Source organism: Macaca nemestrina, chromosome 2 (genome assembly GCF_043159975.1).
Source record: "Macaca nemestrina isolate mMacNem1 chromosome 2, mMacNem.hap1, whole genome shotgun sequence".
Taxonomy (NCBI): domain Eukaryota; kingdom Metazoa; phylum Chordata; class Mammalia; order Primates; family Cercopithecidae; genus Macaca; species Macaca nemestrina.
In genome coordinates, this window is record NC_092126.1 from 10,447,585 (window position 1) to 10,470,162 (window position 22,578).

The 22,578-nt window shown below is 44.6% G+C and overlaps 1 protein-coding gene across 3 annotated transcripts; it reads left to right on the forward strand.

The window, feature by feature from the left end:
* Positions 1-6,684: 6,684 nt before the first annotated feature.
* On the forward strand, positions 6,685-22,385 carry LOC105470882 (receptor transporter protein 2). Of its 3 annotated transcripts, none has more exons than XM_071090672.1 (3): positions 6,685-6,991; positions 17,662-17,861; positions 20,845-22,385. In XM_071090672.1, the coding sequence occupies exons 2-3, from the start codon at positions 17,698-17,700 to the stop codon at positions 21,359-21,361; spliced, it is 681 nt and encodes a 226-aa protein (XP_070946773.1). In that variant the 5' UTR covers positions 6,685-6,991; positions 17,662-17,697; the 3' UTR covers positions 21,362-22,385. The 3 variants fall into 3 exon arrangements, with proteins under 3 accessions (XP_070946773.1, XP_070946772.1, XP_011721458.1); XM_071090671.1 differs by lacking the exon at positions 6,685-6,991 and adding an exon at positions 17,269-17,376; XM_011723156.2 differs by lacking the exon at positions 6,685-6,991 and having other exon boundaries at positions 17,269-17,861; positions 20,845-22,384.
* The last annotated feature ends 193 nt before the right edge of the window (positions 22,386-22,578 follow it).

Consider the following 22,578-nt stretch of genomic DNA (forward strand, 5'->3'; position numbering starts at 1 on the left):
TTACTAAAAAGCGTGATGTAAATGCAACTTTTCACCAATACATGGAATATGCGTGATATTCTACAATGTGGGATTTTTAGAGGATAGGTTTCTGAGGACCAGGGCGATGAGGATGTGTAAGGCGTAATCCCAGAGAAGCAGGGTGGTTAGAACTATGCAGAGCTATTTAGGAGTTGGAAGGGATGGGGTGGTCCTATCACCTAGCTCGGATCTTGCATCTGACCCATGAAAAGATTGAGGCAGGAGGCGTGAAGGCACTTTCCTATTGCCACCCGGAGCCTGGGGTGGGGAGTGGAGAACAGGCTCCTGCTCCTTACACAACCCTAAGGGAAGGACAACCAGAGGCCAATGTTCCATTTTACTTTTTAATATTTATTTATTTATTATTATTTTATTTTTCTTAGAGATGGAGTCTTGCTCTGTCACCCAGGCTGGGGGGCAATGGCATGATCATAGCTCACTTGAACTCCTGAGCTCAAGCAATCCTCCTGCCTCAGCCTCCAGAGTAGCTGGGACTACAGGGGCACGCCACCATGCCTGGTTACACGTGTTCTGTTTTAAATATGGGGAAATGGAGGCAGGAACTAGTCCGAGGTCACACAGCTGAAAGTGTCCAGGTAGGCTGAGTTCACATGATGGTTGTCAGTAGAACTTTAATTGGTTCAATTCAATCGTTAGGCTTCAGGCTTCTTGCAGAAATGAGCTATTCCCTTTGGAATCTGGGTTTCTATTTTCTCTCTCTGTCTCACTCATAGTAATAATTAATAATAAGTTTGGTCGCAGGGGCTTACCCCTGTAATCCCAGCACTTTGGAAGGCCAAGGCAGGCAGATCACTCGAGGTCAGAAGTTCGAGACCAGCGTGGCCAACATGGTGAAACTCCGTCTCTACTAAGAATACAACAATTAGCCAGGCGTGGTAGTGCAAGCCTGTAATCCCAGCTACTAGGGAGGCTGAGGCAGGAGAATAGCTTGAACCCAGGGGGTGGAGTTTGCAATGAGCCAAGATTGTGCCACTGCACCCCAGTCTGGGCGACAGAGTGAGACGCTGTCTCAAAAAAATTTAATAAAAATAATAAGCTGTCTTGTGTTCTACCAGAGACATGCACTGGTAAGCACTAAGAGAATTAGAATGAGGAAGAGAAGCAGAGAAAAGCTGAACCTTGAAGAGTACTTGGGGCCTCATTAACGGCAGAGTTCCAGAACTAGGATGACCTTTCAGAATCTAGTTTTATGAAGCTTATAATTGTGTGGGGGTTTCTAGTCTTAGATTTCTAGGATAATCCATCCCTCTTATAACCACTTTATAGTGGGGTCACTGCCTCCATTTCTACACCACTGCCATTACTTGGACTGGCCTGTATGAGCCTATTTCCTGGAACCAAAAGAGCATAATTTACACACAGATAGCCACGCTTCTGGGGTGTTTGTCATTAGAAGGACCCTTACACTTCTTTGACTAGGCCCAAGCTTCTCTATAGCGGAGGCCAAGGCATGCTGTAATCCCTCCAAGGTAGGAAACAAGATGTCATTTGCCCAAAATACTGTACCCAGTTGGAAAGGCAATGTTCCTCCCCGGCCCAGAGCAGAGACAGGAGGCTTCCAAAGGGTACACAGAAGCCCAGCCCTACCGTGGGCATGCTCCCCATCACATGACCTGCAGCATCCAGAGCCTGCCTCCAGAGAGGAGAACGCTTCAGCATTCACTAAGAAAGTGGCCTTCTCTCGTTCTCTATGACTCATGGGAGAAAAAAAGAAAAAAATAATAACATAAAAAAGTGGCCTTCCAGAAAGACAGATGCCCAGGCAGGAGGACTTTGGAGTCTAGGAAAGGGACCTAGTGGGGTTTACAGCTCCTGAGTACTATATTGCTCCCAAACCTTTGGGGTCTAGCCCCTTATTAAATGAGGCTGATTCATTTAAACCCAGATGACAGCTGCTCAACATATCTAAGAGATGAGTTTCCTGGGTCTTTCTTTCCTTTTAGGACCCCAAGAAGGCAGGCTGGGTATGTAAATACATATGGAGTTGGGATCACAGAATATTGTAACTGGAGAGAGCTCAGTGATAATAATTTCTTCCATAGGGAAGGACCAGGCCTGAAAGGAAAGGTGACATGCTTGAGGTCACACCAAGAATTCTTATCAAATATCACCTGACTCCCAGTGAGGTTTGTAATGTGGTTCCAGCCCTTAAAGGGTTTGTAGTCAAAATCACAAAACAAACCATGGACATATATGGAAGGAAAATTACAAGGAAACGCCAAAATATATAAAACTATGGCTAATAAATGATGGTCCTCAGTGAGAACATATGGGCACAGGGAGGGGAACATCAAACTCCGGGGCCTGTCGGGGAGCTGGGGTCTAGGGGAGGGATAGCATTAGGAGAAATACTTAATGTAGATGACGGGTTGATGGGTGCAGCAAACCACCACAGCACAAGTATACCCATATAACAAACCTGCACATTCTGCATATGTATCCCAGAACTCAAAGTATAATTTAAAAAAATGATGTTCCTATGGATTCAGCATATCTTGAGAAGGGGCATGTTCAGAATGGCAAATTGTTCTTTCAGGGCAGTACAAGGTGGACAGCCTTGTGGAGCTGCTGGCCCATGGAGAGGCACTCTCAGAGTTTTCACGTGTCTCCCACTTGTTCTGTGGAACTTCAGTGCCTCCTTCCATCTGGACAGAGCTGTCCTTCGATGTCACCAGTAGGAGTCACCTCTAGAGGTGTATTAGTTTGCCAAGGCTGCTGAAACAAAGCACCACAAACTGAAATGGCTTAAACAATAGAATGTTATTCCCTCATGGTTCTGAAGGTTGGAAGTCCGAGATCAAGGTGTTGCCACTGTTGGTTTCTTTTGAGGGCTGTAAGGAAGAATTTGTTCCAGAGAAGAATCTGTTCCAGACTTCTCTCCTAGCTTCTGGTCATTTCCTGGCAATCTAGCACTCTTGGCTCGTAGAAGTATCACCTCAATCTTTTCATCTTCACATGGTGTTTCTGTGTTTGTGACTCTGTATCCAAAGTTCTTCCCTTTTTATGAGGTCATCACTTGAGTTAGATTAAGGCCCACTCTAATGACCTCAACTTAACTAATTATATGTGCAATGACCCTGTTTCCAAATAAGGTCACATTCTAAGGTACTAGAAGTTAGGACTTCAACATATGAATTTTGTGGGGACATGATACAACTCAACAGAGGCTGTTTATGGGAAGAAAGATGAGGAAAAAGGCTCTCAGAAAAGGTACCACCCCAGCTTCTTGTTTGCACTTTCTTCTAGCTGTCAAAGACTCAGGGAGTTGAGATTTGGAAAGCCTTCTCATTGCCAGCAGGCTTTACACTCACGGTCTCAATTACCCTCATGACAACTCACTGAAGTGGGTTTCTCTTATCTCTTACAGATGAGGTGAATGGGGAACAAGAAGGTCATGGCACTTGGCTAAGATCAGGCAATACGTCTCCTCTTCTTTCTTTAGTTAGTTTTGTCTTTTATGTCACTGGTGGGTCTCTGTCCAAAAGAGCATGACAGAACAAAATAATTGTGCTCCGTGAACCACACTTTGATCGTGCAGATGGGAGAAAACTCTAGATCCAGGTAGGTCTTTATGAAATAGGAATCACCAAGAACTTACATACCAGACCATCATGGGCTTGATAAAAACCCCTTAACAAGAACTGAAGACTTTAACATTATTATAGTTAATCATGTCTTAAATAATCATGGAATATTTGAGCTTACCCCACTAATGGTCTCATCCAGCAGTTCTGGACCATAGGGAGCTTTCAGACCTTCTGCTGCCTGCTCTCCAGGTGATTCTGACTTAGAACCAGGAGTGAGAATTCTGATCAAATCCAACTCTACCTTTATAAAGGAAAGGAAGCCAAGTGACATTAAGCAAAGAAATTCTACGAGGACTAGGGCACAGCTCCCCCAAAGCCTATGTCAGTATTAGTTCCTCGGAAATAATACTACCATGATTTCCTATTTCCAGAAACCTTAGTGCTGCCACCAAATGGTTGCCTTCTTCATATACATTCATATGTCTGATTACTTCTTTGGCACAACCCTGGAGGGGGGAACCTTGTATCATTGAACAGGAATTATAAACAGGAAGAACTCAGCCTGATAGAATAAAGGATGTCCTGCTATCTAAAGGTGGAACGGGCTTTGAATGAGCATCCGAACTCATCACTGAAGGCGATTTAAGTTCAAGATGCGTGGTGAGTTGTCAGCAATCTTGGCTTACAGGGAGGGCTGGATTAAATGACTCTAAGGTCCCTTTCAAACTTGAGACTATACAAGATCCTATCCCATTTAGAAACTGATTTTGATCATGGCGAGGGATTCAGATTGTGTGTTTCCTCCTAGGAGTCTCAGGACGGAAGGGCCATGGAAGTCTGGGGGCCATTTGCGGAGGAGTGGATGGTTCCTGTAACCTGAACTGACCTGCACTCCAGGGACCAAGTTGTGTCTGTCTTTGTTTTTTTGTTGGTTTGTGTGTTCTTTTTTTCCTAACGTACAGGCTTACAGTTTCATACATATCATTTTCTGATAGTGAGGCTATAACCTCATATCCCATCATTTCTACCTGGTGCACCCTATTCTTCAGTCACATGGAGAAGCTCACCATTTCCCAAACCTGGGAGGCTTCAGTGTCTTTGCAAACACCAAGACCCCTGCCTACCAAGTCTCTTTGCTCCATTTACCCTCCCTTCAGTCCCTCTCTTCTTCCAGACTGTGAATTTCTTCAGCCTGAGCAACTGTGAGCATCTGTACAAGTTTGTCGAGTGACGAAGTAAAGGAGTGAGTGCCTGATTACCGGTTCCTGTTGGTCCCTGCTTTCTCTGAGGCTGTTCTACTGGTGCAGTCTAGCAAATAGCCACAAGGTGGCAGGGTAGACTAAGTCGTGAAGGCTGCAGGTGCCACTTTTTCTGGCTCCAGGGAAGTAGGAAGGTATAGATGGGACCAGTGCTATTTTTTGAGTTGATTTCCTATGCCTTTGTACCTATTCTCTTTCTAAATCCTTTTCGTCATCTCAGCAGAGCCATTCAACAGAATTGACTGGGGGGCTCTGGCCCCCAAATCTTTCTTTCGGAGATCTACTTGAATGTGTGTAAAATTCCACTCTGAATCATTCCTTTGGGGATCAAGAATTTCCAGTCCTTCTTGAAAATGTAAGGGGTTATATCTCAATTCTTGGGCAAAAGAGGTCAATTCCTAGTAGAACTGTGGAGAGAGGCAGGGGTTTATGATATGACACCAATCTAGTGTCTAGTATAACAAAACTTTACAAATCACAAAAGCCTTTCATCTCCAAGGGTTCACTTAATCCTCACCACAGTCTCGCCGATTAAGGAAGCAAGATCTCCCATTTGGCAGATGACAAAACTGAGGTTCGGAGAGGAGGGCCTAAGAACATCTGGCTAGTGGGTGAGGGCTGGGAACAGACCACTTGCCTTCTGACTTGCTGTCAGACACTCAGCTAGTACAGGCAGTAACTTTGTGTGTCAGTGGGTGAATTAACAAAAAGGTACACCTATCTTTGTGAGGCAGGAGAATAGGGTCTGGAGACAGAGAACCTAAGGCCAATTTGCACTGGTTTCCTAGAACTGAATGAAAAGGAAAATCCTGGACCGGGCGCGGTGGCTCAAGCCTGTAATCCTAGCACTTTGGGAGCCCGAGACGGGCGGATCACGAGGTCAGGAGATCGAGACCATCCTGGCTAATACGGTGAAACACCGTCTCTACTAAAAAAAATACAAAACACTAGCCAGGCGAGGTGGCAGGCGCCTGTAGTCCCAGCTACTCGGGAGGCTGGGGCAGGAGAATGGCGTGAACCTGGGAGGCGGAGCTTGCAGGGAGCTGAGATCGCGCCACTGCACTCCAGCCTGGGCCACAGAGACTCCATCTCAAAAAAAAAAAAAAAAAAAAAAAAAAAAGGGAAAGCCCCCCCCCCACCTCTTCACACCCAAGTAACAAAAGGATCAGAGGCTACTCCCTTTGCAACCTGCTCCCCCAACCCCTCCTGCTTTTCTGCCTTGCAGATTAAAAATGAAAGTACGTCTGATTGGTCCCCTCCTGCAACCAATCAGACTGATTGTAGGCCTACTCTTCACTTGCATAGGAGTGTAACTTTGTAACTTCACTTCAGCCTCCGATTGGTCACCTCCCATGACCAATCAGATTGATTGTGAGCCACTACTTCATTTACATAGGGTGTGAATCAAGTAACCAATGGGAAGCCTCTAGAGGGGTATTTAAAGCCCAGAAAATTCTGTAACCAGCGTTCCTGAGGTGCTTGCTCAAGCTTACTGCTGCTTTGTGGAGTGTACTTTCGTTTCAGTAAATCTATGCTCTCTTTGCTTTATTCTTTCATAACTTTGTATGTTTTGTCCATTTCTTTGTTCAAAATGCCAAGAACCTGGACACTCTCCTCTGGTAACGTTTGTCTATCCCTGAGCACAGCTTTTTCAACTCACAACAGTGTAAGAAGAAAATTTAGGCTTTTAGGGTTGGTATTCTCTTAGGGTCGAAATTGTAAATTCTGGGCGTGGACAGAGAGGAAGCCACCGGGACATGCCATGGCGCTCACCACCTGCATCACAGTGTAGGCCGGTGTTCCTGGACGGCTGGTGCCTAGGCTGTGGGCTGGGTGCATCTCAATCCCCTCCCGGTTCCCCTTCAGTACTGAGGGCCTGAGGAGGTGCCCCTTAAGCATTGTTCTCCTGATGACACTCAGTGACTCTGGGTAGTTGTGGGTGGGAGACAGCATCAAATCTCTGCTGTCCTAGGCCCTGCCACAGTGAGACCCAGAGCAAACAGCTTTCGCCTTGATTGAAGACCAGGCTCTGCTTTTGATCAGCTACCGTCCCTGGGCCTCAGCTTCTGACTGCAAATGCGAAGACAATATGGGATAATCTTCAAGACCCCTTTTGGAAACAGTGACAAGGACTTTTCTGGTCAAAGTAACTGAGTGATGGAGGTAGGCGATTGGTCTCACTAGGGGCGTTCTGGGAATATAAACCATTCGTTGAGGCCACAGAGTTCTAGTTGCTGGGGGCCAGCCCATTCTCATCTATTGTTCCCAAGTTTTCCTGCATCCACGAGACCAACACGCATGGATTCGGGACTTAGGGTTTTCTTATTCATACCTCCCGATATTCTCACAATTCAAAAGGAGCGAACAAAATGACACTAGTTATCAGAAATTCTAATTCATTTTTCAACTCACAAAGGCCTGAAAGTTCCTCTACGTGTAACAATATGGAACTTGGCTGAGATACACTTTGTCTTTTTTAAAATAGTATCTATTGTTCTGAATTTAATTTCAAAATTAGTATGTGTTAAATATACATAAAAACTTGAAAAACAGCTATGACAAAAAGTAGTAACATTTATTAGACCTTCACCATATGCCAGGAGCATTTAGAAGTTTTTTAAATTTTTAAATAGCTATGGATTCACAAAAAGTTACAAAAAATAGTGTCGAGAAGTCCTGTGTACCCTTCTCCAAGTTTCCCTCAATGGTAAGGTCTTACCTAACGATAGCACAATATCCAAACCAGGAAGTTGACACAGTGGGTATAATCCACAGACCACCTTCAGACTTAACTCGTTTTTACGTGCACTCGTGTGTATGTGTGTGTGCGTATGTGTGCGTGTGTGTTTCTATGCAATTTTGTTGGATTTGTAGATTCACGTAGGCACCACCCCAATCAAGATATACAACGGTACTATCACACCGAAGACAATTTGTGCTACCTTTTTATCATCATCCTGTTTCCCTCCCTTCGTCTCTAACCTCTGGCAACCTCTGATCTGTTCTCTACCTCTATAACTTTGTTTTTTTTGAGAATGTTCTATAAATGGAATGTATAATGTAAGTAGAAAAATAATATTAAATAACATTTATCGAGCACTCACTATGTGCCAAGAACTGTTTTTGGTTCTGTGCAAGTATGAGCTTATTTGATCCTCTCCGGAACTTTAATATATATATTAAAATATAAATATTATAAAATAATTATATTTTATACATATAAAATATTTATATTTATTTTAAAAATAAAAATAGTCTGTTTTATTTTTCTTACTTTACCGATGTGGAGACTGAGATCATCACCCATTTTATGCAGCCAGTCATTGGCAGAGCTGAGAGGAAAATCTAGATCTGGCTCTAGAGTCTGAGGTTGTAATTAACATGTTATCTCTCTAAACTGATTCAGCATAAACGTTTAAAAATTAAATACAGAAAATCATAATTAAGAAAGATCAACAGTTGCCTTAGAAAACTTCAATGTATTGGTGCCATACAGACCACATTCTCTGAGAACAGTGCCGTTAAGTTAGAAATCAACAATAAAAAGGGAACTGGGAAAAATTCCACTTGTTTATACATTTTTTTAAAAATTCCCTCGAAACAACTCATGAGTCAGACAAGGAAAGCTGAGAGTTTCCTTCTAACAGAAGAGCAGTGGGTTCCCTAAAGGCATAGTGCACGGTGCAGGTGTCCATTGCTTCAAGGCTGAAAAAAAAATAAAGGTAATACTATCTCTGCCCCAGACTGAATCCATGAGGGCAGGGACCATGTTGCAGTCATACCAGTAGCCTCAGAGCCTCACCTGACAAGGTGTTAATAGATGCTTACCGAATGCATTTAAAAATAGACTCCCCTGGACACTGCCTATATTCCTTGGATCCTAAAGTGCAGGCCAAGCTGGAAGACTCTCTGAGCCATTGGAAGCAAAAGCACACCAAAACCAGGATAGAGATGCACAGAAACAGCAAAAGGGGTGGCTACGCGTATTAGGAGCAGTGAGCGCACTTTGCTTCACATGGTGCTTTTAGACATCCAAAATCGAAGCAGAGAATGGGGTGTTAGAGGTCAGCACCTTTGAAATTTCTAATTCCTCATCTAGAAAATTGATGCTCAGGATACTCAACTGATTTATCTAGGGTTATTACAAGTTTGAGATAAGAACCTGGGTCTCCTGACTCCCCATAGAGAGCTTTGTGCCAAGAGTGGACCCTTGACATTGCCAGAGAATCTTTGCCTACGCTTTCAGGAATCCTCCAGTCGAAAACCCAGAAATATTTGCAAAGGTTTTTGGGCTTTTTCTGAAATCCCATTTAGAGAGAATCATGGTGTATTAGTCAGCGTTGTCCAGATAAACGGAATTGATAGGATCTATATGTGGGGTGTGTGTGTGTGTGTGTGTATGTGTATTTGTATGGTTCTCCATATATTTAGGTAATATATACACATATGTATATGTATATTGTACACACGCACGTATATATGTATATATAAACCTAAATATATGGAGAACCATACATATCGTATGGTTCCCAGGTTCTTCAGAGAAACAGAACCAATAAGATAGATGTTTATGTGTGTGTGCTTGTATAGGATATACACATACACCCACATATAATATATGTATTATATAAATTGTGTGTGTGGATATTTAGGAAGACATTTATTATGAGGAATTGGCTCATGTGATTATGGAGGCTGAAAAGTCCCACAGTCTTGCCAGCTGCAAGCCGAAGACCCAGGAAAGCCACAGGCATAGTTTGAAGGCCTGACAGCCAGAGAGCTAATCTTGTAGATTCTAGCCTGAGTCTCAAGGCCTGAGAACCAGGAGTTGAGGGTAGGAGGAGATCAATGTCTCAGCTCAAAAGTCAGGCAGAGAGTGAATTCAACTTTCCTGCATTGCCTTTTCGTTCTATTGAGGCCCTTAATGGATTGGATGATGCCCATCCACGCAGGGAGGGCCATCTGCTTTCCTCAATTCACCGGTTCAAATGGCTGATTTCTTCCAAAAACACCCTCACAGATACATCCAGAAATCGTGTCTGAGCAGATACTTGAGCACCCCTTGGCCAAGTGAAGTTGACATAAAATTATTCGTCACGCACATGTTGCCAGTGCATGTCCTCACATCATGTTAACATTTTTTCAACTTTTAATGATGGTTCCTCCCTCTTTAGATAAACATTTTCACACAGAGACAGTATGTATGTATGTATGTATGTATGTATGTATGTATGTATGTATTTTGAGACAGAGTCTCATACTGTCACCCAGGCTGGAGTGCAATGGTGTGATCTCGGCTCACTGCAACCTCCGCCTCCCGGGTTCACACAATTCTTCTGCCTCAGCCTCCTGAGTAACTGGGGTTACAAGTGTGCACCACCATGCCTGGCCGATTTTTTGTATTTTTAGTAGAGATGGGATTTCACTATATTGGCCAGACTGGTCTTGAACTCCTGACTTCGTAATCTGCCCACCTCGGCCTCCCAAAGTGCTGGCATTACAGGCGTGCCCACCAGAGACAGTATTTTAATAAATTCCCAAGGTACTGCCTGTGCAGTGGAACATGCAAGCCACGGTGAGGTGCTGATGCCGGTTTCAGATAGTGCCCAGCTAACAGAGGCTCACAAACAAGCTTCGAATCTATGTCTTACAAGCCATTGTGCACCAAACTTGGAAGATGTCAATGCCATGTAACTTTTTTAAACATTAGAGATCCTATAAAACACTGCAATGTTTTAAAAATCAAATGCATTTTTTAATCAAATAAATTCTAAATGTTTAACAATAGTAACTTGGAAAAAGTAGTTTAACAATAGTAACTTGGAAAAAAATAGTAACTTGGAAAAAACGAATGGCAGGGAGAGGTGGGGTGAAGAGGATATGGAACTTTCATTTAATAGTTAATATATTTTTGTATCATTTGACATTTTACAGTGAGTTTATTACTTTAAAAACTGTGCCTAGGTTCTACTCCTGGGAAGACAGGAAAAAAAAAAAACACAACAAAAAACTGGGCCTACGGAATAGCTTAGTGGATAAATATGCATAGTCAGTAAGCCAGATTGTGTGAGTCCAAATCCCGGAACTGTCACTTATTAACTATATGACCACTAGTAAATCACTCAACCTTTCTGAGTCTCGGTTTCCTCTTATCTAAACAGGGAAAATAATTATAGTATCCACCTCATAGGGTTATTGTGTGTGCTTAAATGAATTAATATACATAAAGTACTTAGAAAAACTCATAGTGCATAGTGAGGACTTTATCACCATTACCTTTTATTATAATTAAGGTATATTAAATTAAGGTCCACTCCTGCAACTAGTATTTAAGATGAGAAACTAGTCTGCTGTTTTTTTGCCCAGCTTCTGATGCCTCAAGAATCAGCTTGAAACTTTTGCTATTTCTTGCATCATACAAATTCTCTGGATAGAATGAGTTTGGTGTTGCCCATGACCAGCTTCCATCAATGGGTCCCCTTGGACATTCAAACCATTTTGGACTGAATCTTAAGAGTTTCTTCACCCACTCAGACTTCACTTAATTGCCTTTCAGGGCATGACACAGATTAAGTAACTGTTATGGCACCTGCACCAACAGTTGCTACTTTGTCATCACAGAGTTTACTCTTCACTGTAAATTATTTTCAAACTCCTTCTTTCCCCCTGCCTACCAGCATAAATCCACATTAAGATTTTTCTGTCTTCCTATAGCATGAAAAATCTAGGTAGGAGACTTAAGGCAATTTGGTAGATATAGCCCCTGGGTGTCTGTGTTCATTTGTGACATGCTGATGTACTACTGGAGACTACAAACATCAGTGTATCTATTTCTTGTTCACATGTACCTTCATTGGGGGAAAATAGTCCATAGAAGCTTTATTGACAATAAAAATTCATTAAAAATTTAATATTCCAATTCTATTAATTACTTTTCAATATAAAACATTGTAAACTATTTTTCCATCTTCTCATGACACTTAATCCAGTGGGCTTCAATTGGGAGTGTACAAAAGAGTATTCAATGGAGTGTTCTCGCTAGAGAGCACTTTTGGATAACGGAGTGAAGGTCCTTTTCACACCTCCTACAGAGGGATCTAGATTTGCAAAGAGCTAAGCGGATTAGAATTCACGGCAAGTGTGTCATGGAAACAGCATTTTTAGACACCAGCCAATTTATGGGGAAAAGGGAGAGAGAGCAATGTGCTTAAATAGCACGTTGTTGATATGCAAATACGATCATGTAGTTCAGGCCTAAAACGATTTAGTAATTTCACATCCCCTCTAAGGCAAAATCTTACTTTTCCCAGGACGTTAAAAACTCCTTCATAATCCAGGTCCCACATATCTCTCAGGCCTCAACTTCCATCACTCTTCTGTGTGACCCAGATGTCCTAAATGATACGGAGTTTCAAGAATGATTCTGTATCACTTCATTTTCTAAGTCTTTGCCCATGCTTTCCCCTCCTTAGGGAAAAGCACCCCTTTAAAAAATTTTATTTAGTTGCCAATTGCTCATTCTGTAAGGGTTTGTTCACATAACACTTCTTCTGTGGAAGCCTTATTGACTTCCCTACCTGCTGTGATAACGCATGTTTTCCAAAGACCGTCACAGCGGTACCTCCCGACTTGCATCTTCTTCTTACAACATAGCTTTGACCTTCCTCCTCTCCAAATGTGGGGTCTATGTTCCTTTACCTTGAATCTGGGCAATGGTGAAAGTGTTGCTCTGTGACTTTTGAGGGTAGCTCATGAAAGGAGGCACAGCTTCTGCCTGATTCTTTGGGGACACCAGCCCTTGGAACTCCACCAGCATCCTGTGAGGAAGCCCAGGCTCCATAGAAAGGCCATGTGTAGATGTTTTGGCCCATAGCCCTAGCTGTGGTCCCGTATCACAGGCAGCATCAACCTCCAGACATAGGAATGAATGAGCTTTGATATAATTTTTCCAAGAAGACGTAGTTTGCTGCTGCTGTTTTAATTGGAGAACGGTATTAGGAACCCAGATGTGCATGGTAGGTGTGTTCATTGTTACTGGGGCGGATCATGTTTAAAGAAATACTCACTCTGGCCAGGCTCAGTGGCTCACACCTGTAATCCCAGCACTTGGGGAGGCCAACGTGGGTGGATCACAACGTCAGGAGTTCGAGACCAGCCTGGCCAACATGGCGAAACCCCATCTTTACTAAAAATACAAAAATTAGCCAGGTGTGGTGGTGCGCATCTGTGATCCCAGCTGCTCAGGAGGCTGAGGCAGGAGAATCACTTGAACTCAGGAGGTGGAGGTTGCAGTGAGCTGAGATCATGCCATTGCACTCCAGCTTGCGTGACATAGTAAGAGTCTGTCCCAAGAACAAAGAAAAAAAGAAAAGAAATATTCAGTCTGTGTGAGATGAAGTGAGGCATGCACTGGTACTTCATGTGCTCCCACTCTATATCCAAATTTAACTATAATTGTTAGATGTTCTGGCTTGTAGTTGTGGCCATTTTCTTGTTTCACTAACAATGGATCTTTCTCTTTTAAAATTATTTTTATTCTTGTCAGTGGATTTTCTTGCAGCGTTCTCTCTTTCCAAGCTTGTCTTACATTCACCTTGGGACTTTGCAAGAAACGTAGCTTTCTAACTATAGCGTCTATCAGCATGTATCAAGAAAGCTCAAACTTCCTGAGAAATATACAGATCTGCATCTCATATGCTTTGTTTTATATCTCATATAAAACGTCTTCGTTTAACATCTTTGTTTTACATCTCGTGTAAGATCTGCAACTCATATGCTTTGTTTTACTATTAAACCTGCCTGCCTTATCCTTGGGAGTGAGAAACATTTTTATAGTGTGTAGATCTGCTCTTTCCAATTGCTTGACAACTGGGGAAATGAATTGAAGTGTTTCTAGCATATTTAACTTAACTCTAAGCAAAGCCTGATCATTTTGGGCCAGTGACTCGTATCGACTGTGTATCTTCTGATTCCAATGTCAGAGTTAAGTGTCTGTTTAAATCTTTACTGGGGGCTTTTAACTGCCTGTTTATGTAATATCTATGTAACGTTTGTCCAATTATATGCACTTGAACACTTTTATCTTCATTTTTGGATAAGAAAAAAGGAAAGTCAGTATCCAGCCTTAAGGGTAAATACAATACTAATGAGTGTATTAGTCCTTTTCCTCCTCACTCCCATATAAATTGAAGTACGCAGTCAATTCTGCATATGGAAAGTCTCCAAGAAAGTTAACTGAGCTCAGTGTTGGGGCCAAACAGCCTTTCTGACTGCTCATCGAGAAATCCCCATCAGTATTTGGAAGGTGACCTGGTTCCTAAAGATAGACACTCAAGGTAAAATTAGTTCTATTTATAGTAAAAGACTTGCCTCAGGAATGGACTCAGCTTTAATGGGTCCTTTCCTTGTGTGAATTGGTATCTCCTGGAAAGCGCTGGAACTACACACATTCTCCTGGGTAAATGTGGGTTTAAAAGGAAAGATATGTATTTTTTAAAATCTGCCCAGGATATTGACCCCAGCACTGTCATTTTAGAATGGATGCTTTAAAAGCTGGCATAATCTATCCCATGCTCCCTTTTCACCCTGCCTTGATGGCTGGGAGTGTCCCAGAGAGGAGTCATGGCTGTTTTTGTGTGTGTTGAGCCTTAGCTCAGCAGAAACTAACAGGTTCTCTGAGTATACCTAAGGAACTCTGAAGAAGGCCGTCAGCCTCTTGGACAGAGGCAGCATAGGCTGTACCCGCTGAAAGTGTCCCCAGACCCTCTATATTCTTCCTTCCTAACTCAACCCCCATCTCTTTTTTTTTTCTCCCTTGCATGGAGTACACCCTATTTCCATTTGTTTTTTTATTTATTTACATCCCATAAATAGTGTGATAATTCTTCAGCAAATCTCTACGTAGGATAATAAGGCCCTGAAAAAAGGTAAGTAGATATGGCCACTCTTAATACAGACTCCAGAGCCTTTGGGGTACTGGGAAGCACAGCACGTAGAATTTGGACCCTTGGACATCAGCAGAAACAGAACGTCACCTGCCTGCAGTTGCTCCGGTTGCTGCCACTTAATAAAAAGGTAGCATGAAGTCTTCCTGGGATGTTGTTTCTACACTATGCGCCATATTAGAGAGCCACGGACTGCTCTGTGTGGCCTCCCCTGAGATTCAGAGATCAGCTCCCACCCAAAGAGTGCAAGCTTGGACCATGCTCTCGCCGAGTGCTACAACCTGGGGATGGAGAGGCCTTCCTAATATCGCTTGAAAATACTCCCCAGGGGATCTTGGATTCGCCCTATAGCATCGTCTGTGGTTCTTTGAATTGCAGAGAGACAGGAGAAGATAGGACACAGCTTGTATTTGTCCTGGATCTATTTCCTGGGAAAGGCATATTATAAACCACTTGCTCATTTTACTCAATCTTCTTTTTTTGTTTTTCATTTTTGGCCTCCAGTAGCCTGTGGGACAACATATCGCATCAGTAACAATGGCTGGCAATAGAAGGGATCCTTCCCAGGACTGGAGCAGGTGGAGAGCAAATTTGTCTCCTCAAGAACATGTATTGAAATCTGAGGCAGAGGCATATATCGTTTTCAAAACTCCCTAGATGATTTCGATGTACACACCTTTTCAACTCTTCATTACTTTGTCATTTTAGGCTCCACACTGGCATTTCTTACATTACTCTAATAAGTAAAATTTGAATAATAAATATTTTACAAAGCTCTTCATTAACCTGCAGTCCAAATTGAAGGGGAGAAGTCATTCTTTTATCCATCCTCTCCCCCTTGCTGATTTGTTTGCAGAATACAGGTGCACAGTATTTTATTTTATAAAGAAATAACAATTTCTTTATTTGAAAAAGTACTACCTAGATAAAAGATGTATAATGACGTTGCCAGAGTGTGATATGGCCACAGCTGTATACAATATACATTGGTAAGCTCTTAAATCGTGGGATCTGGAATAACATAGTGCCGTTCACAGAAAATTGAAGTAGTAATTGTGCTCACCGATTGTATGAAAAGTGAAAATGGTGCTGTTATACAGAAAGATGAATTATATTGCTCTCTGCTTAGAGAGCTGCTATGCTAAATTAAACCTGACACTAGGCCTAAGGGGATTGCATCATTTGAGGAAAAAAAACACACACACACACAACAGGTAAACCCTGACAATTCTCATCCTCTTTCTGTTTTTCCTTTATTGCCATTTGTTCTGGGAACAAGGGTATAATATTTCTCAGAAGTTCATTCCTGGCACGAGGGTCTAGGCCAGGCCATAAGCTCATCTCAGCTTCATTCAATTCCTGGCCACTCATGGATCCCTCTGTCTCACCTGGTCTGGTAACTGGCTTCTGAGGGAATCCCCTGTGAGGTTTGAGCTACCTAGTCCTGAGAGCTTGGGCCAGTAATTTTCCATTTCTAGGCCTCAGTTGTCTTAATTCAATGTCAAGAAATTTTGGTTAAGAAATGAAGAGTTGAAGAAACAAATCAGATTTTTAAAAATAAAAGAGCTCTTCTAGAGTTACCAGTCAATGTTTCTAAGACAATTGTGTCCTTTCTGAGGTCTTTAGCACAAAGCCACTAGAGTAGTACGTTTTCATTTCAAGAGAGAATCCAGTGACATTGCCCCTGACCTCACCCTTCCGGAAAACCACTTGGCAACTCAACACCAAGAGCTTCTGGTTCTTAGCAACCTATTTCACTTCTTGATGCTATTTACTGTTGAAACTCCGCATGTCCAGGGATCTAGGTTAAAGAATTATAAGATGATTACAGCTGGAGATTGGACCAAAGCTAGAGTAAGCAGCCACATGCCTGGTCTTTCCCATGCTCAAGGCTACCTCTCTTCAGGTGACCATGTCTTCACCTGGATTACCAAATTGGAAATCAAATTCCCCTCTAGTCTCTAAAGAATTTAAATTGGGCATCACGGAGCTATGGATGCTCTCTTGCTCCAGTTTAGCAGCAATGGAGGCAGCAGGAGCCTGCAGCACAGAACAAACTCACTCCTCCAGTAGCCGCCTTAGTCTGGCTTGGGACCAGGAACTGAATATGGGCTCTAACAGTTCTATGGTGCTATGAATCTGAAATGTTATTACTGTGTTTTTCATGGCATGTGAAATTACATTCTAGCTCACCAACTGGTCTGAGATTGCCCTCGACAAAGAGATGTTACTTCTCATTCAATTCCCTGTTAGGAGCACAATAGTACTAAAATAAATAAACAGATGAGCTTGGTTTCAGAAGGCCTAGATCTGAATCTTGGATGAGTCACTTAGGGGTTGCATAAACTTCAGTTTCCTGATCTAATCTGCCTTGGCCAGCACACAGGTCAAGCAGTTTGTGCTAGACACACGGTAAGTGATGGTCACAGCACATCAGGGGGTGTGGAAGCAGCAGGCTCTGCCTTTCCCTGTCCCTCATTTCTCTTTGACTTCCTAAGGGTGTCATAGTTACTATAGCACATGATGTGGAGAATGCTAGAAGAACAGTTGGGTGAAGCAGGGCCACCAAATATCGTTGCCTCTTGGAGACCTCTGGAAACCCCGGTGAGTGTGGTCTGAGGTTGGGGCCTCCCACCATGCTTGCTCCTCTCAGTCCTACCCAGCGCTGCCTCTCAAGCCTAGCTCAGGGCCCTGAAACTCCCCCTTGGGGCTTCCCTTCTCCCCAGCCCTCCCTCTTGGTGCCCTTCCTGGCTACCATGGTAACAGGTTCCAGGGTAACAAAGGAGGGAGCTGGGTCCTGTTTCCTCCCAGTCCTGCCAATAAGGATTCTCAGATCTTAGACACTGAATTGTCACGCACCTAATCGTGCTGTTTCTGTGTTCTCACCAGGGCTGAGCTCGAACTGCCACCTCTGCCAGCAGGACCATGTGTACCAGCTTGACCACTTGTGAGTGGAAGAAAGTCTTCTATGAGAAGATGGAGGTGGCAAAGCCTGCAGACAGTTGGGAGCTCATCATAGACCCCAACCTCAAGCCCAGTGAGCTGGCTCCTGGCTGGAAGCAGTATGTGGAGCAGCATGCCTCAGGCAGGTGAGAGGCTCAGTGGGGAGGGACCTTGAAGACAGCCCATGGGTCACAGATGTGGGGTACTTTCCAAGGAGAGATAGAGCCCCGTCCCTGGGGCAGGCTCATTCTGGTGTCAGCTCAGATGGGGGAAAAAAAAAGAACAGCCGGCTGGGTCACAGAGTTCTTGGTTTTAATCCTAGCAATACCACTAACTTCCTGGGTGACCCTGAGCAAATTATGGTCTATCTTTTGGTCTTAGTTGTCCACATTAAATGAAGAGCTGTAATATCTTCTACGTCCCTGCAATCTCTGACATTTAAAGAGTGAGTTGGAACTAAAGGAAGGAAGCTATGAGTTCCATTGGGGAAAGCCTTAACCTAGAAGTTGGGGGGATATGGGGGGTGTAGCTATGCTCTGGTCCTAGATATGTTTAGTGAATAATCCAAATTGATCTGAATACAGATATATTTATTGACCACCTGCTATGTGCTATGAACTGGCTATATACAGCTAAGTAGCCCTGTAAACTTGGCAAGTCTGTTTCCCTTTCTGGCTCTCTGTTTTTATATTTACAAAATGAGGGGGTTGGTCTTAGATAATCGATCCTACCCACTCTAGCTCTATTATCTATGTACCTGTGATAAAAAGATTTAACTTTGAGCAAAACCTTCTTTAGGAACTTAGAGCCCATGGTCCCACCCTTTATAGGAACTGCACATCCAACGCAGTGCAAAGAGTCCTTGAGGCCAAGGGGACAAGGCCGTCTGAAGTCCACATGCCTTTCCTCCTTTTAGATCATGATTTGGGACTGGGACTACAGAAATCCCTGCCCAAACTACTTCAAGTCTTGTGGTAGTTTGGGCAGGGATTTCGGTAGTCCCAGTCCCAAATCATGATCTAAAAGGAGGCCATCTGTAGGGTCTGTGCAGGCCTTTTCCCTGTGTCCTTTGATTCAAGAGAGGCCAATAGGTGACTGTGATTTGGAGATGTAGCCAGAACACGGACACAAAGGCTAGGCTGTTCACACGTGTATGTGTTTGAAGCTTCTCGTGGTACAGAATGGTGCTGAGGATGGGAACAGAGGAGGCAAGATGTGGGTGGGGAGCTCACATTTGTACTCTTGCCCCAAGACCTGGAATTATTGGAGTAAACCTGGCTTGTGAAAAAAAAAAAAAAACACACACACACAGAAAGCCAGAGGTTGGCTGATTCATGTCAGTTCTATCAATTCAAGAAGCATCTGTTGGGTACCTATTATGTGCTGGGCACTGGCTCTGCCTCTAACTACCTGTGTGTACATGGATGCCTCTCTTACTATCTGTGCGTCAGTCTCTTCTCAGTGAAATAAAGGGCTGACTAGATGCTTCTTAAGCTCCCCTGCCCCCAGATCTGATATTTTTGAATTTAAGATGTGAGGTCTGGTTTGATGGAGGTGAAGCAACTCTGGGGATGTAAAAAGGTGTAGAAGGAGACTGAAAACATACAGCATTTGAACTGCCTGCTGGGAGAGATGGCAGAGGCCTGGAAACTTGAGTGCCTGGGATCCAGAGTTTAGGGGCTGAGCTCAGCAAACTTATGTCTCCTCTTGCCTCAGGGATAAGCTCCTCTTACTCCTGGCTGGTGGCTTGTGGCTCCCAGCTGGCCTCAGGAAGGGCTGAAGAACTGTTGCCCATGAGCTTATTTGTGCACAGGTTCACTCTGTCTCTAAACAGTCAGATGCCCTGCAGCTCTCGCCCAGCATTGGGGGCAGGGTAACCTCTCCTGGTTCAGTACCAACTAGGTTCCTCTGGCCTGCCAACCCCGACTTGGGCCATTCTGGGTACTGTTCTATGCTCATGTGATCAGGCTTTCAAGGGTCAGGGACTGGCTTGGCCTCGTCTCTATCCCACAGCCTGGGTCGAGTGGTGTTTGGCATATGGTAGGTGTTGAGTGGTGTCTGTTGGATTGAATTGAGTTCCTCATCAGAAGTCCTTCAAGGCCATCATACAACGGATCCAGAAAGGGCCAGTGATGAGGGCAGGGTCAGCTCAGTGGATGGACCGCCCGTGAAGCCTCTGTAACAGAGGCCTGGAGGAGGCTCATCTCAGGGAAGGAAAGAACTGCCCTGGAGGTAAGGAGGTGCATCACTGAAGTGTGCAGGCAGTGGTGGGGTGGAATGAGTGGGGCTGGCCTAGATGAGCCCCAGGCTACCACCCACCACACTTCCTGAGGTTGGGACTCTAGAAAACCCAGGTTAGGCCAAGTGGCCTGTGTGCATGTAAGAGAGAGAGACAAAGCATGTGTGCGTGTGTCTGTGTGTGTGAGGAGTGGCAATGGGAATGAGTACCCACTTTTCCAGTCCCCACTGCAGGGCTAGAGGGGGATCTAGAGATGACTTGTCAAGAGACTGGGGAGTGTTCTTTGTGAAGATGTAGTAACTAAACTTGGTAGTTCCTCCCAAAGCCAGTTGATCCTACCCATCCCGTCATTCTCAGTGGCATACTGAGGACCTACAGTGAGCCAGGGTCTGTGCTTGGCACAAGTAGAGGCATCTCTTCTCCCCAGAGTAAGCAAGATGCGTGAGTTAGATGGTGTATGTCATCCTTCTTATTAGAATTGCAGGAGGTCACAGAGGAAGGACCCTTATTGAACGCCAACACACTTCATTTCACACATGAGAAATGAAGCCCAGAGAAGGGGAATGACCCTGCACAGCGCCCAGGTGCAAGACCTGAGTGCATTGGGCTCAGGGGTAGCTGAGACCACAGGAGGCACGCTCTAGAGCACTGCTGGATGCCAGATGGCTTGGGCACTGGCTCCTGAGGATGCTGCTTGGGTCCCAGGGGTGCTCACCAGGAGGAGGCGATAGCAGGCAGGCCTTGGAGTGCTAATGAATCCACAGGGCAGTAAATACTCTGCCTCCATCTCCAAGTACGGGCACACAGGCCTTTTTCCCCCCTCAGAGCTCCTCAGGGCGGGCTGTCTCTGGGAGGCCCACCTTCTCCACCCCTCCTTCTCCTCCCGGCAGGTTCCATTGCTCCTGGTGCTGGCACACCTGGCAGTCTGCCCACGTGGTCATCCTCTTCCATATGCATCTGGACCGTGCCCGGCGGATGGGCTCGGTGCGCATGCGTGTCTTCAAGCAGCTGTGCTATGAGTGTGGCACAGCGAGGCAGGACGAGTCCAGCATGCTGGAGGAGAACATCGAGGGCCTGGTGGACAACCTCATCACCAGCCTGCGCGAGCAGTGCTACGACGAGGACGGTGGCCAGTACCGCATCCACGTGGCCAGCCGCCCGGACAACCGGCCACATCGTACAGAGTTCTGCGAGGCCTGCCAGGAGGGCATCGTGCACTGGAAGCCCAGCGAGAAGCTGCTGGAGGAGGAAGCGACCGCCTACACATTCTCTGAAGCCTCCAAGCCGAGGGCCCAGGCAGGATCCGGTTATAACTTCTTGTCTCTTCGCTGGTGCCTCTTCTGGGCCTCTCTCTGCCTGCTCGCTGTCTACCTGCAGTTCTCCTTCCGCAGCCCTGCCTTCCTTTAGTGGAGCTGGTTAAGGGTGGGAGAGGACACATGGGCTTGAGAGTGGGGAGGACACAGTCTGATCTTGATCCTGCTGCAGATTCAACATATGACTGGACAGCCCGGTCACCTCTCTGGGCCTCAGTTTATGCATCTGTGGAATGAGGGGATTGCATTAGAAGATATGTAATGATTCTTTCATTGGATGTGGCAATAAAGGGGGGAAGGGGAAAAGGGTGTAATAAAGGTTTTAGAGCTTGCCAAGATTGGTGCTAGTACTAAGTCAACAAGGAGGGACCTGCTTCCTTTCCCTCCTTCACCTCCATCTCTACCTCTCCTTATGCTTCATTTCCATATATCATCCCCCATTATGACCCCATTAGATTCTGTCTTAACCCTGCCTCGTCCTCAAACTCACATTCAGCTGCCTCTGCCCATCCTGGTTTGCTTCCTTTTGGAGAGGGCAGTGGCCCCATTCAAGGCTTAGGGACAAGGTACCTGGTCCTCTCCTGGAGAGCCTGCTCCCATCGTTCTGAAACTTAGTATTTTTTCTCTGGTTCTAGGGTCAGCTTGGCTGGAATTGTCTAGAGCTGCACTGTCCAATATGTTGGCCGCTAGCCATATGTGGCTATTTCAATTTAAATTAATTAGAATGAAATAACATTAACAATTCAGTTCCTCAGTCACATCAGCCACATATCAAGTGCACAGTACCCATATGTGGCCAGTGGCTAACATATTGCAATGTACAGATATAGAACGTCATTACAGAAATTTCTGTTGGTGAACTCCGGTCCAGAACTTGAAATTCCTACTTAAATGTATGTGGACTTCTACCACTAAGAGGTGGGCACAGGTTTAAAGGTGCAACATGAAGCCTTCTGGGGGCAGGTAAAGGTGGGGTGGGGTGTGGTAAAGGTAGATAAATACTGTAAATAGATGACCTCTGTGCTTGTGGCTCTCTGTTGAGCAGCATCTGCAGGTCCTTGTGTTGTCTTACCTTATTTCCTGGGAGGATATGGAAAGTGGGTCTGGGCTGGGCATGGTGGCTCACGCCTGTATGTAATCCCAGCACTTTGAGAGGCCAAGGTGGGCAGATCACGAGGTCAGGGGTTTGAGACTAGCCTGACCAACATGGTGAAACCCTGCCTTTACTAAAAATACAAAAATTAGCTGGGCCTGATGGCCAACGTGGTGAAACCCTGTCTCTACTAAAAATACAAAAATTAGCTGGGTGTG

What these genes read in the sequence shown, in the direction of transcription:
- LOC105470882 (XM_071090672.1), top strand. Translation starts at nt 17,698, where the DNA reads ATGTGTACCAGCTTGACCACTTGTGAGTGGAAGAAAGTCTTCTATGAG. An exon ending in GAGCAGCATGCCTCAGGCAG is followed by an intron (nt 17,862 to 20,844) that starts GTGAGAGGCTCA and finishes TCCTCCCGGCAG; the next exon opens with GTTCCATTGCTCCTGGTGCT.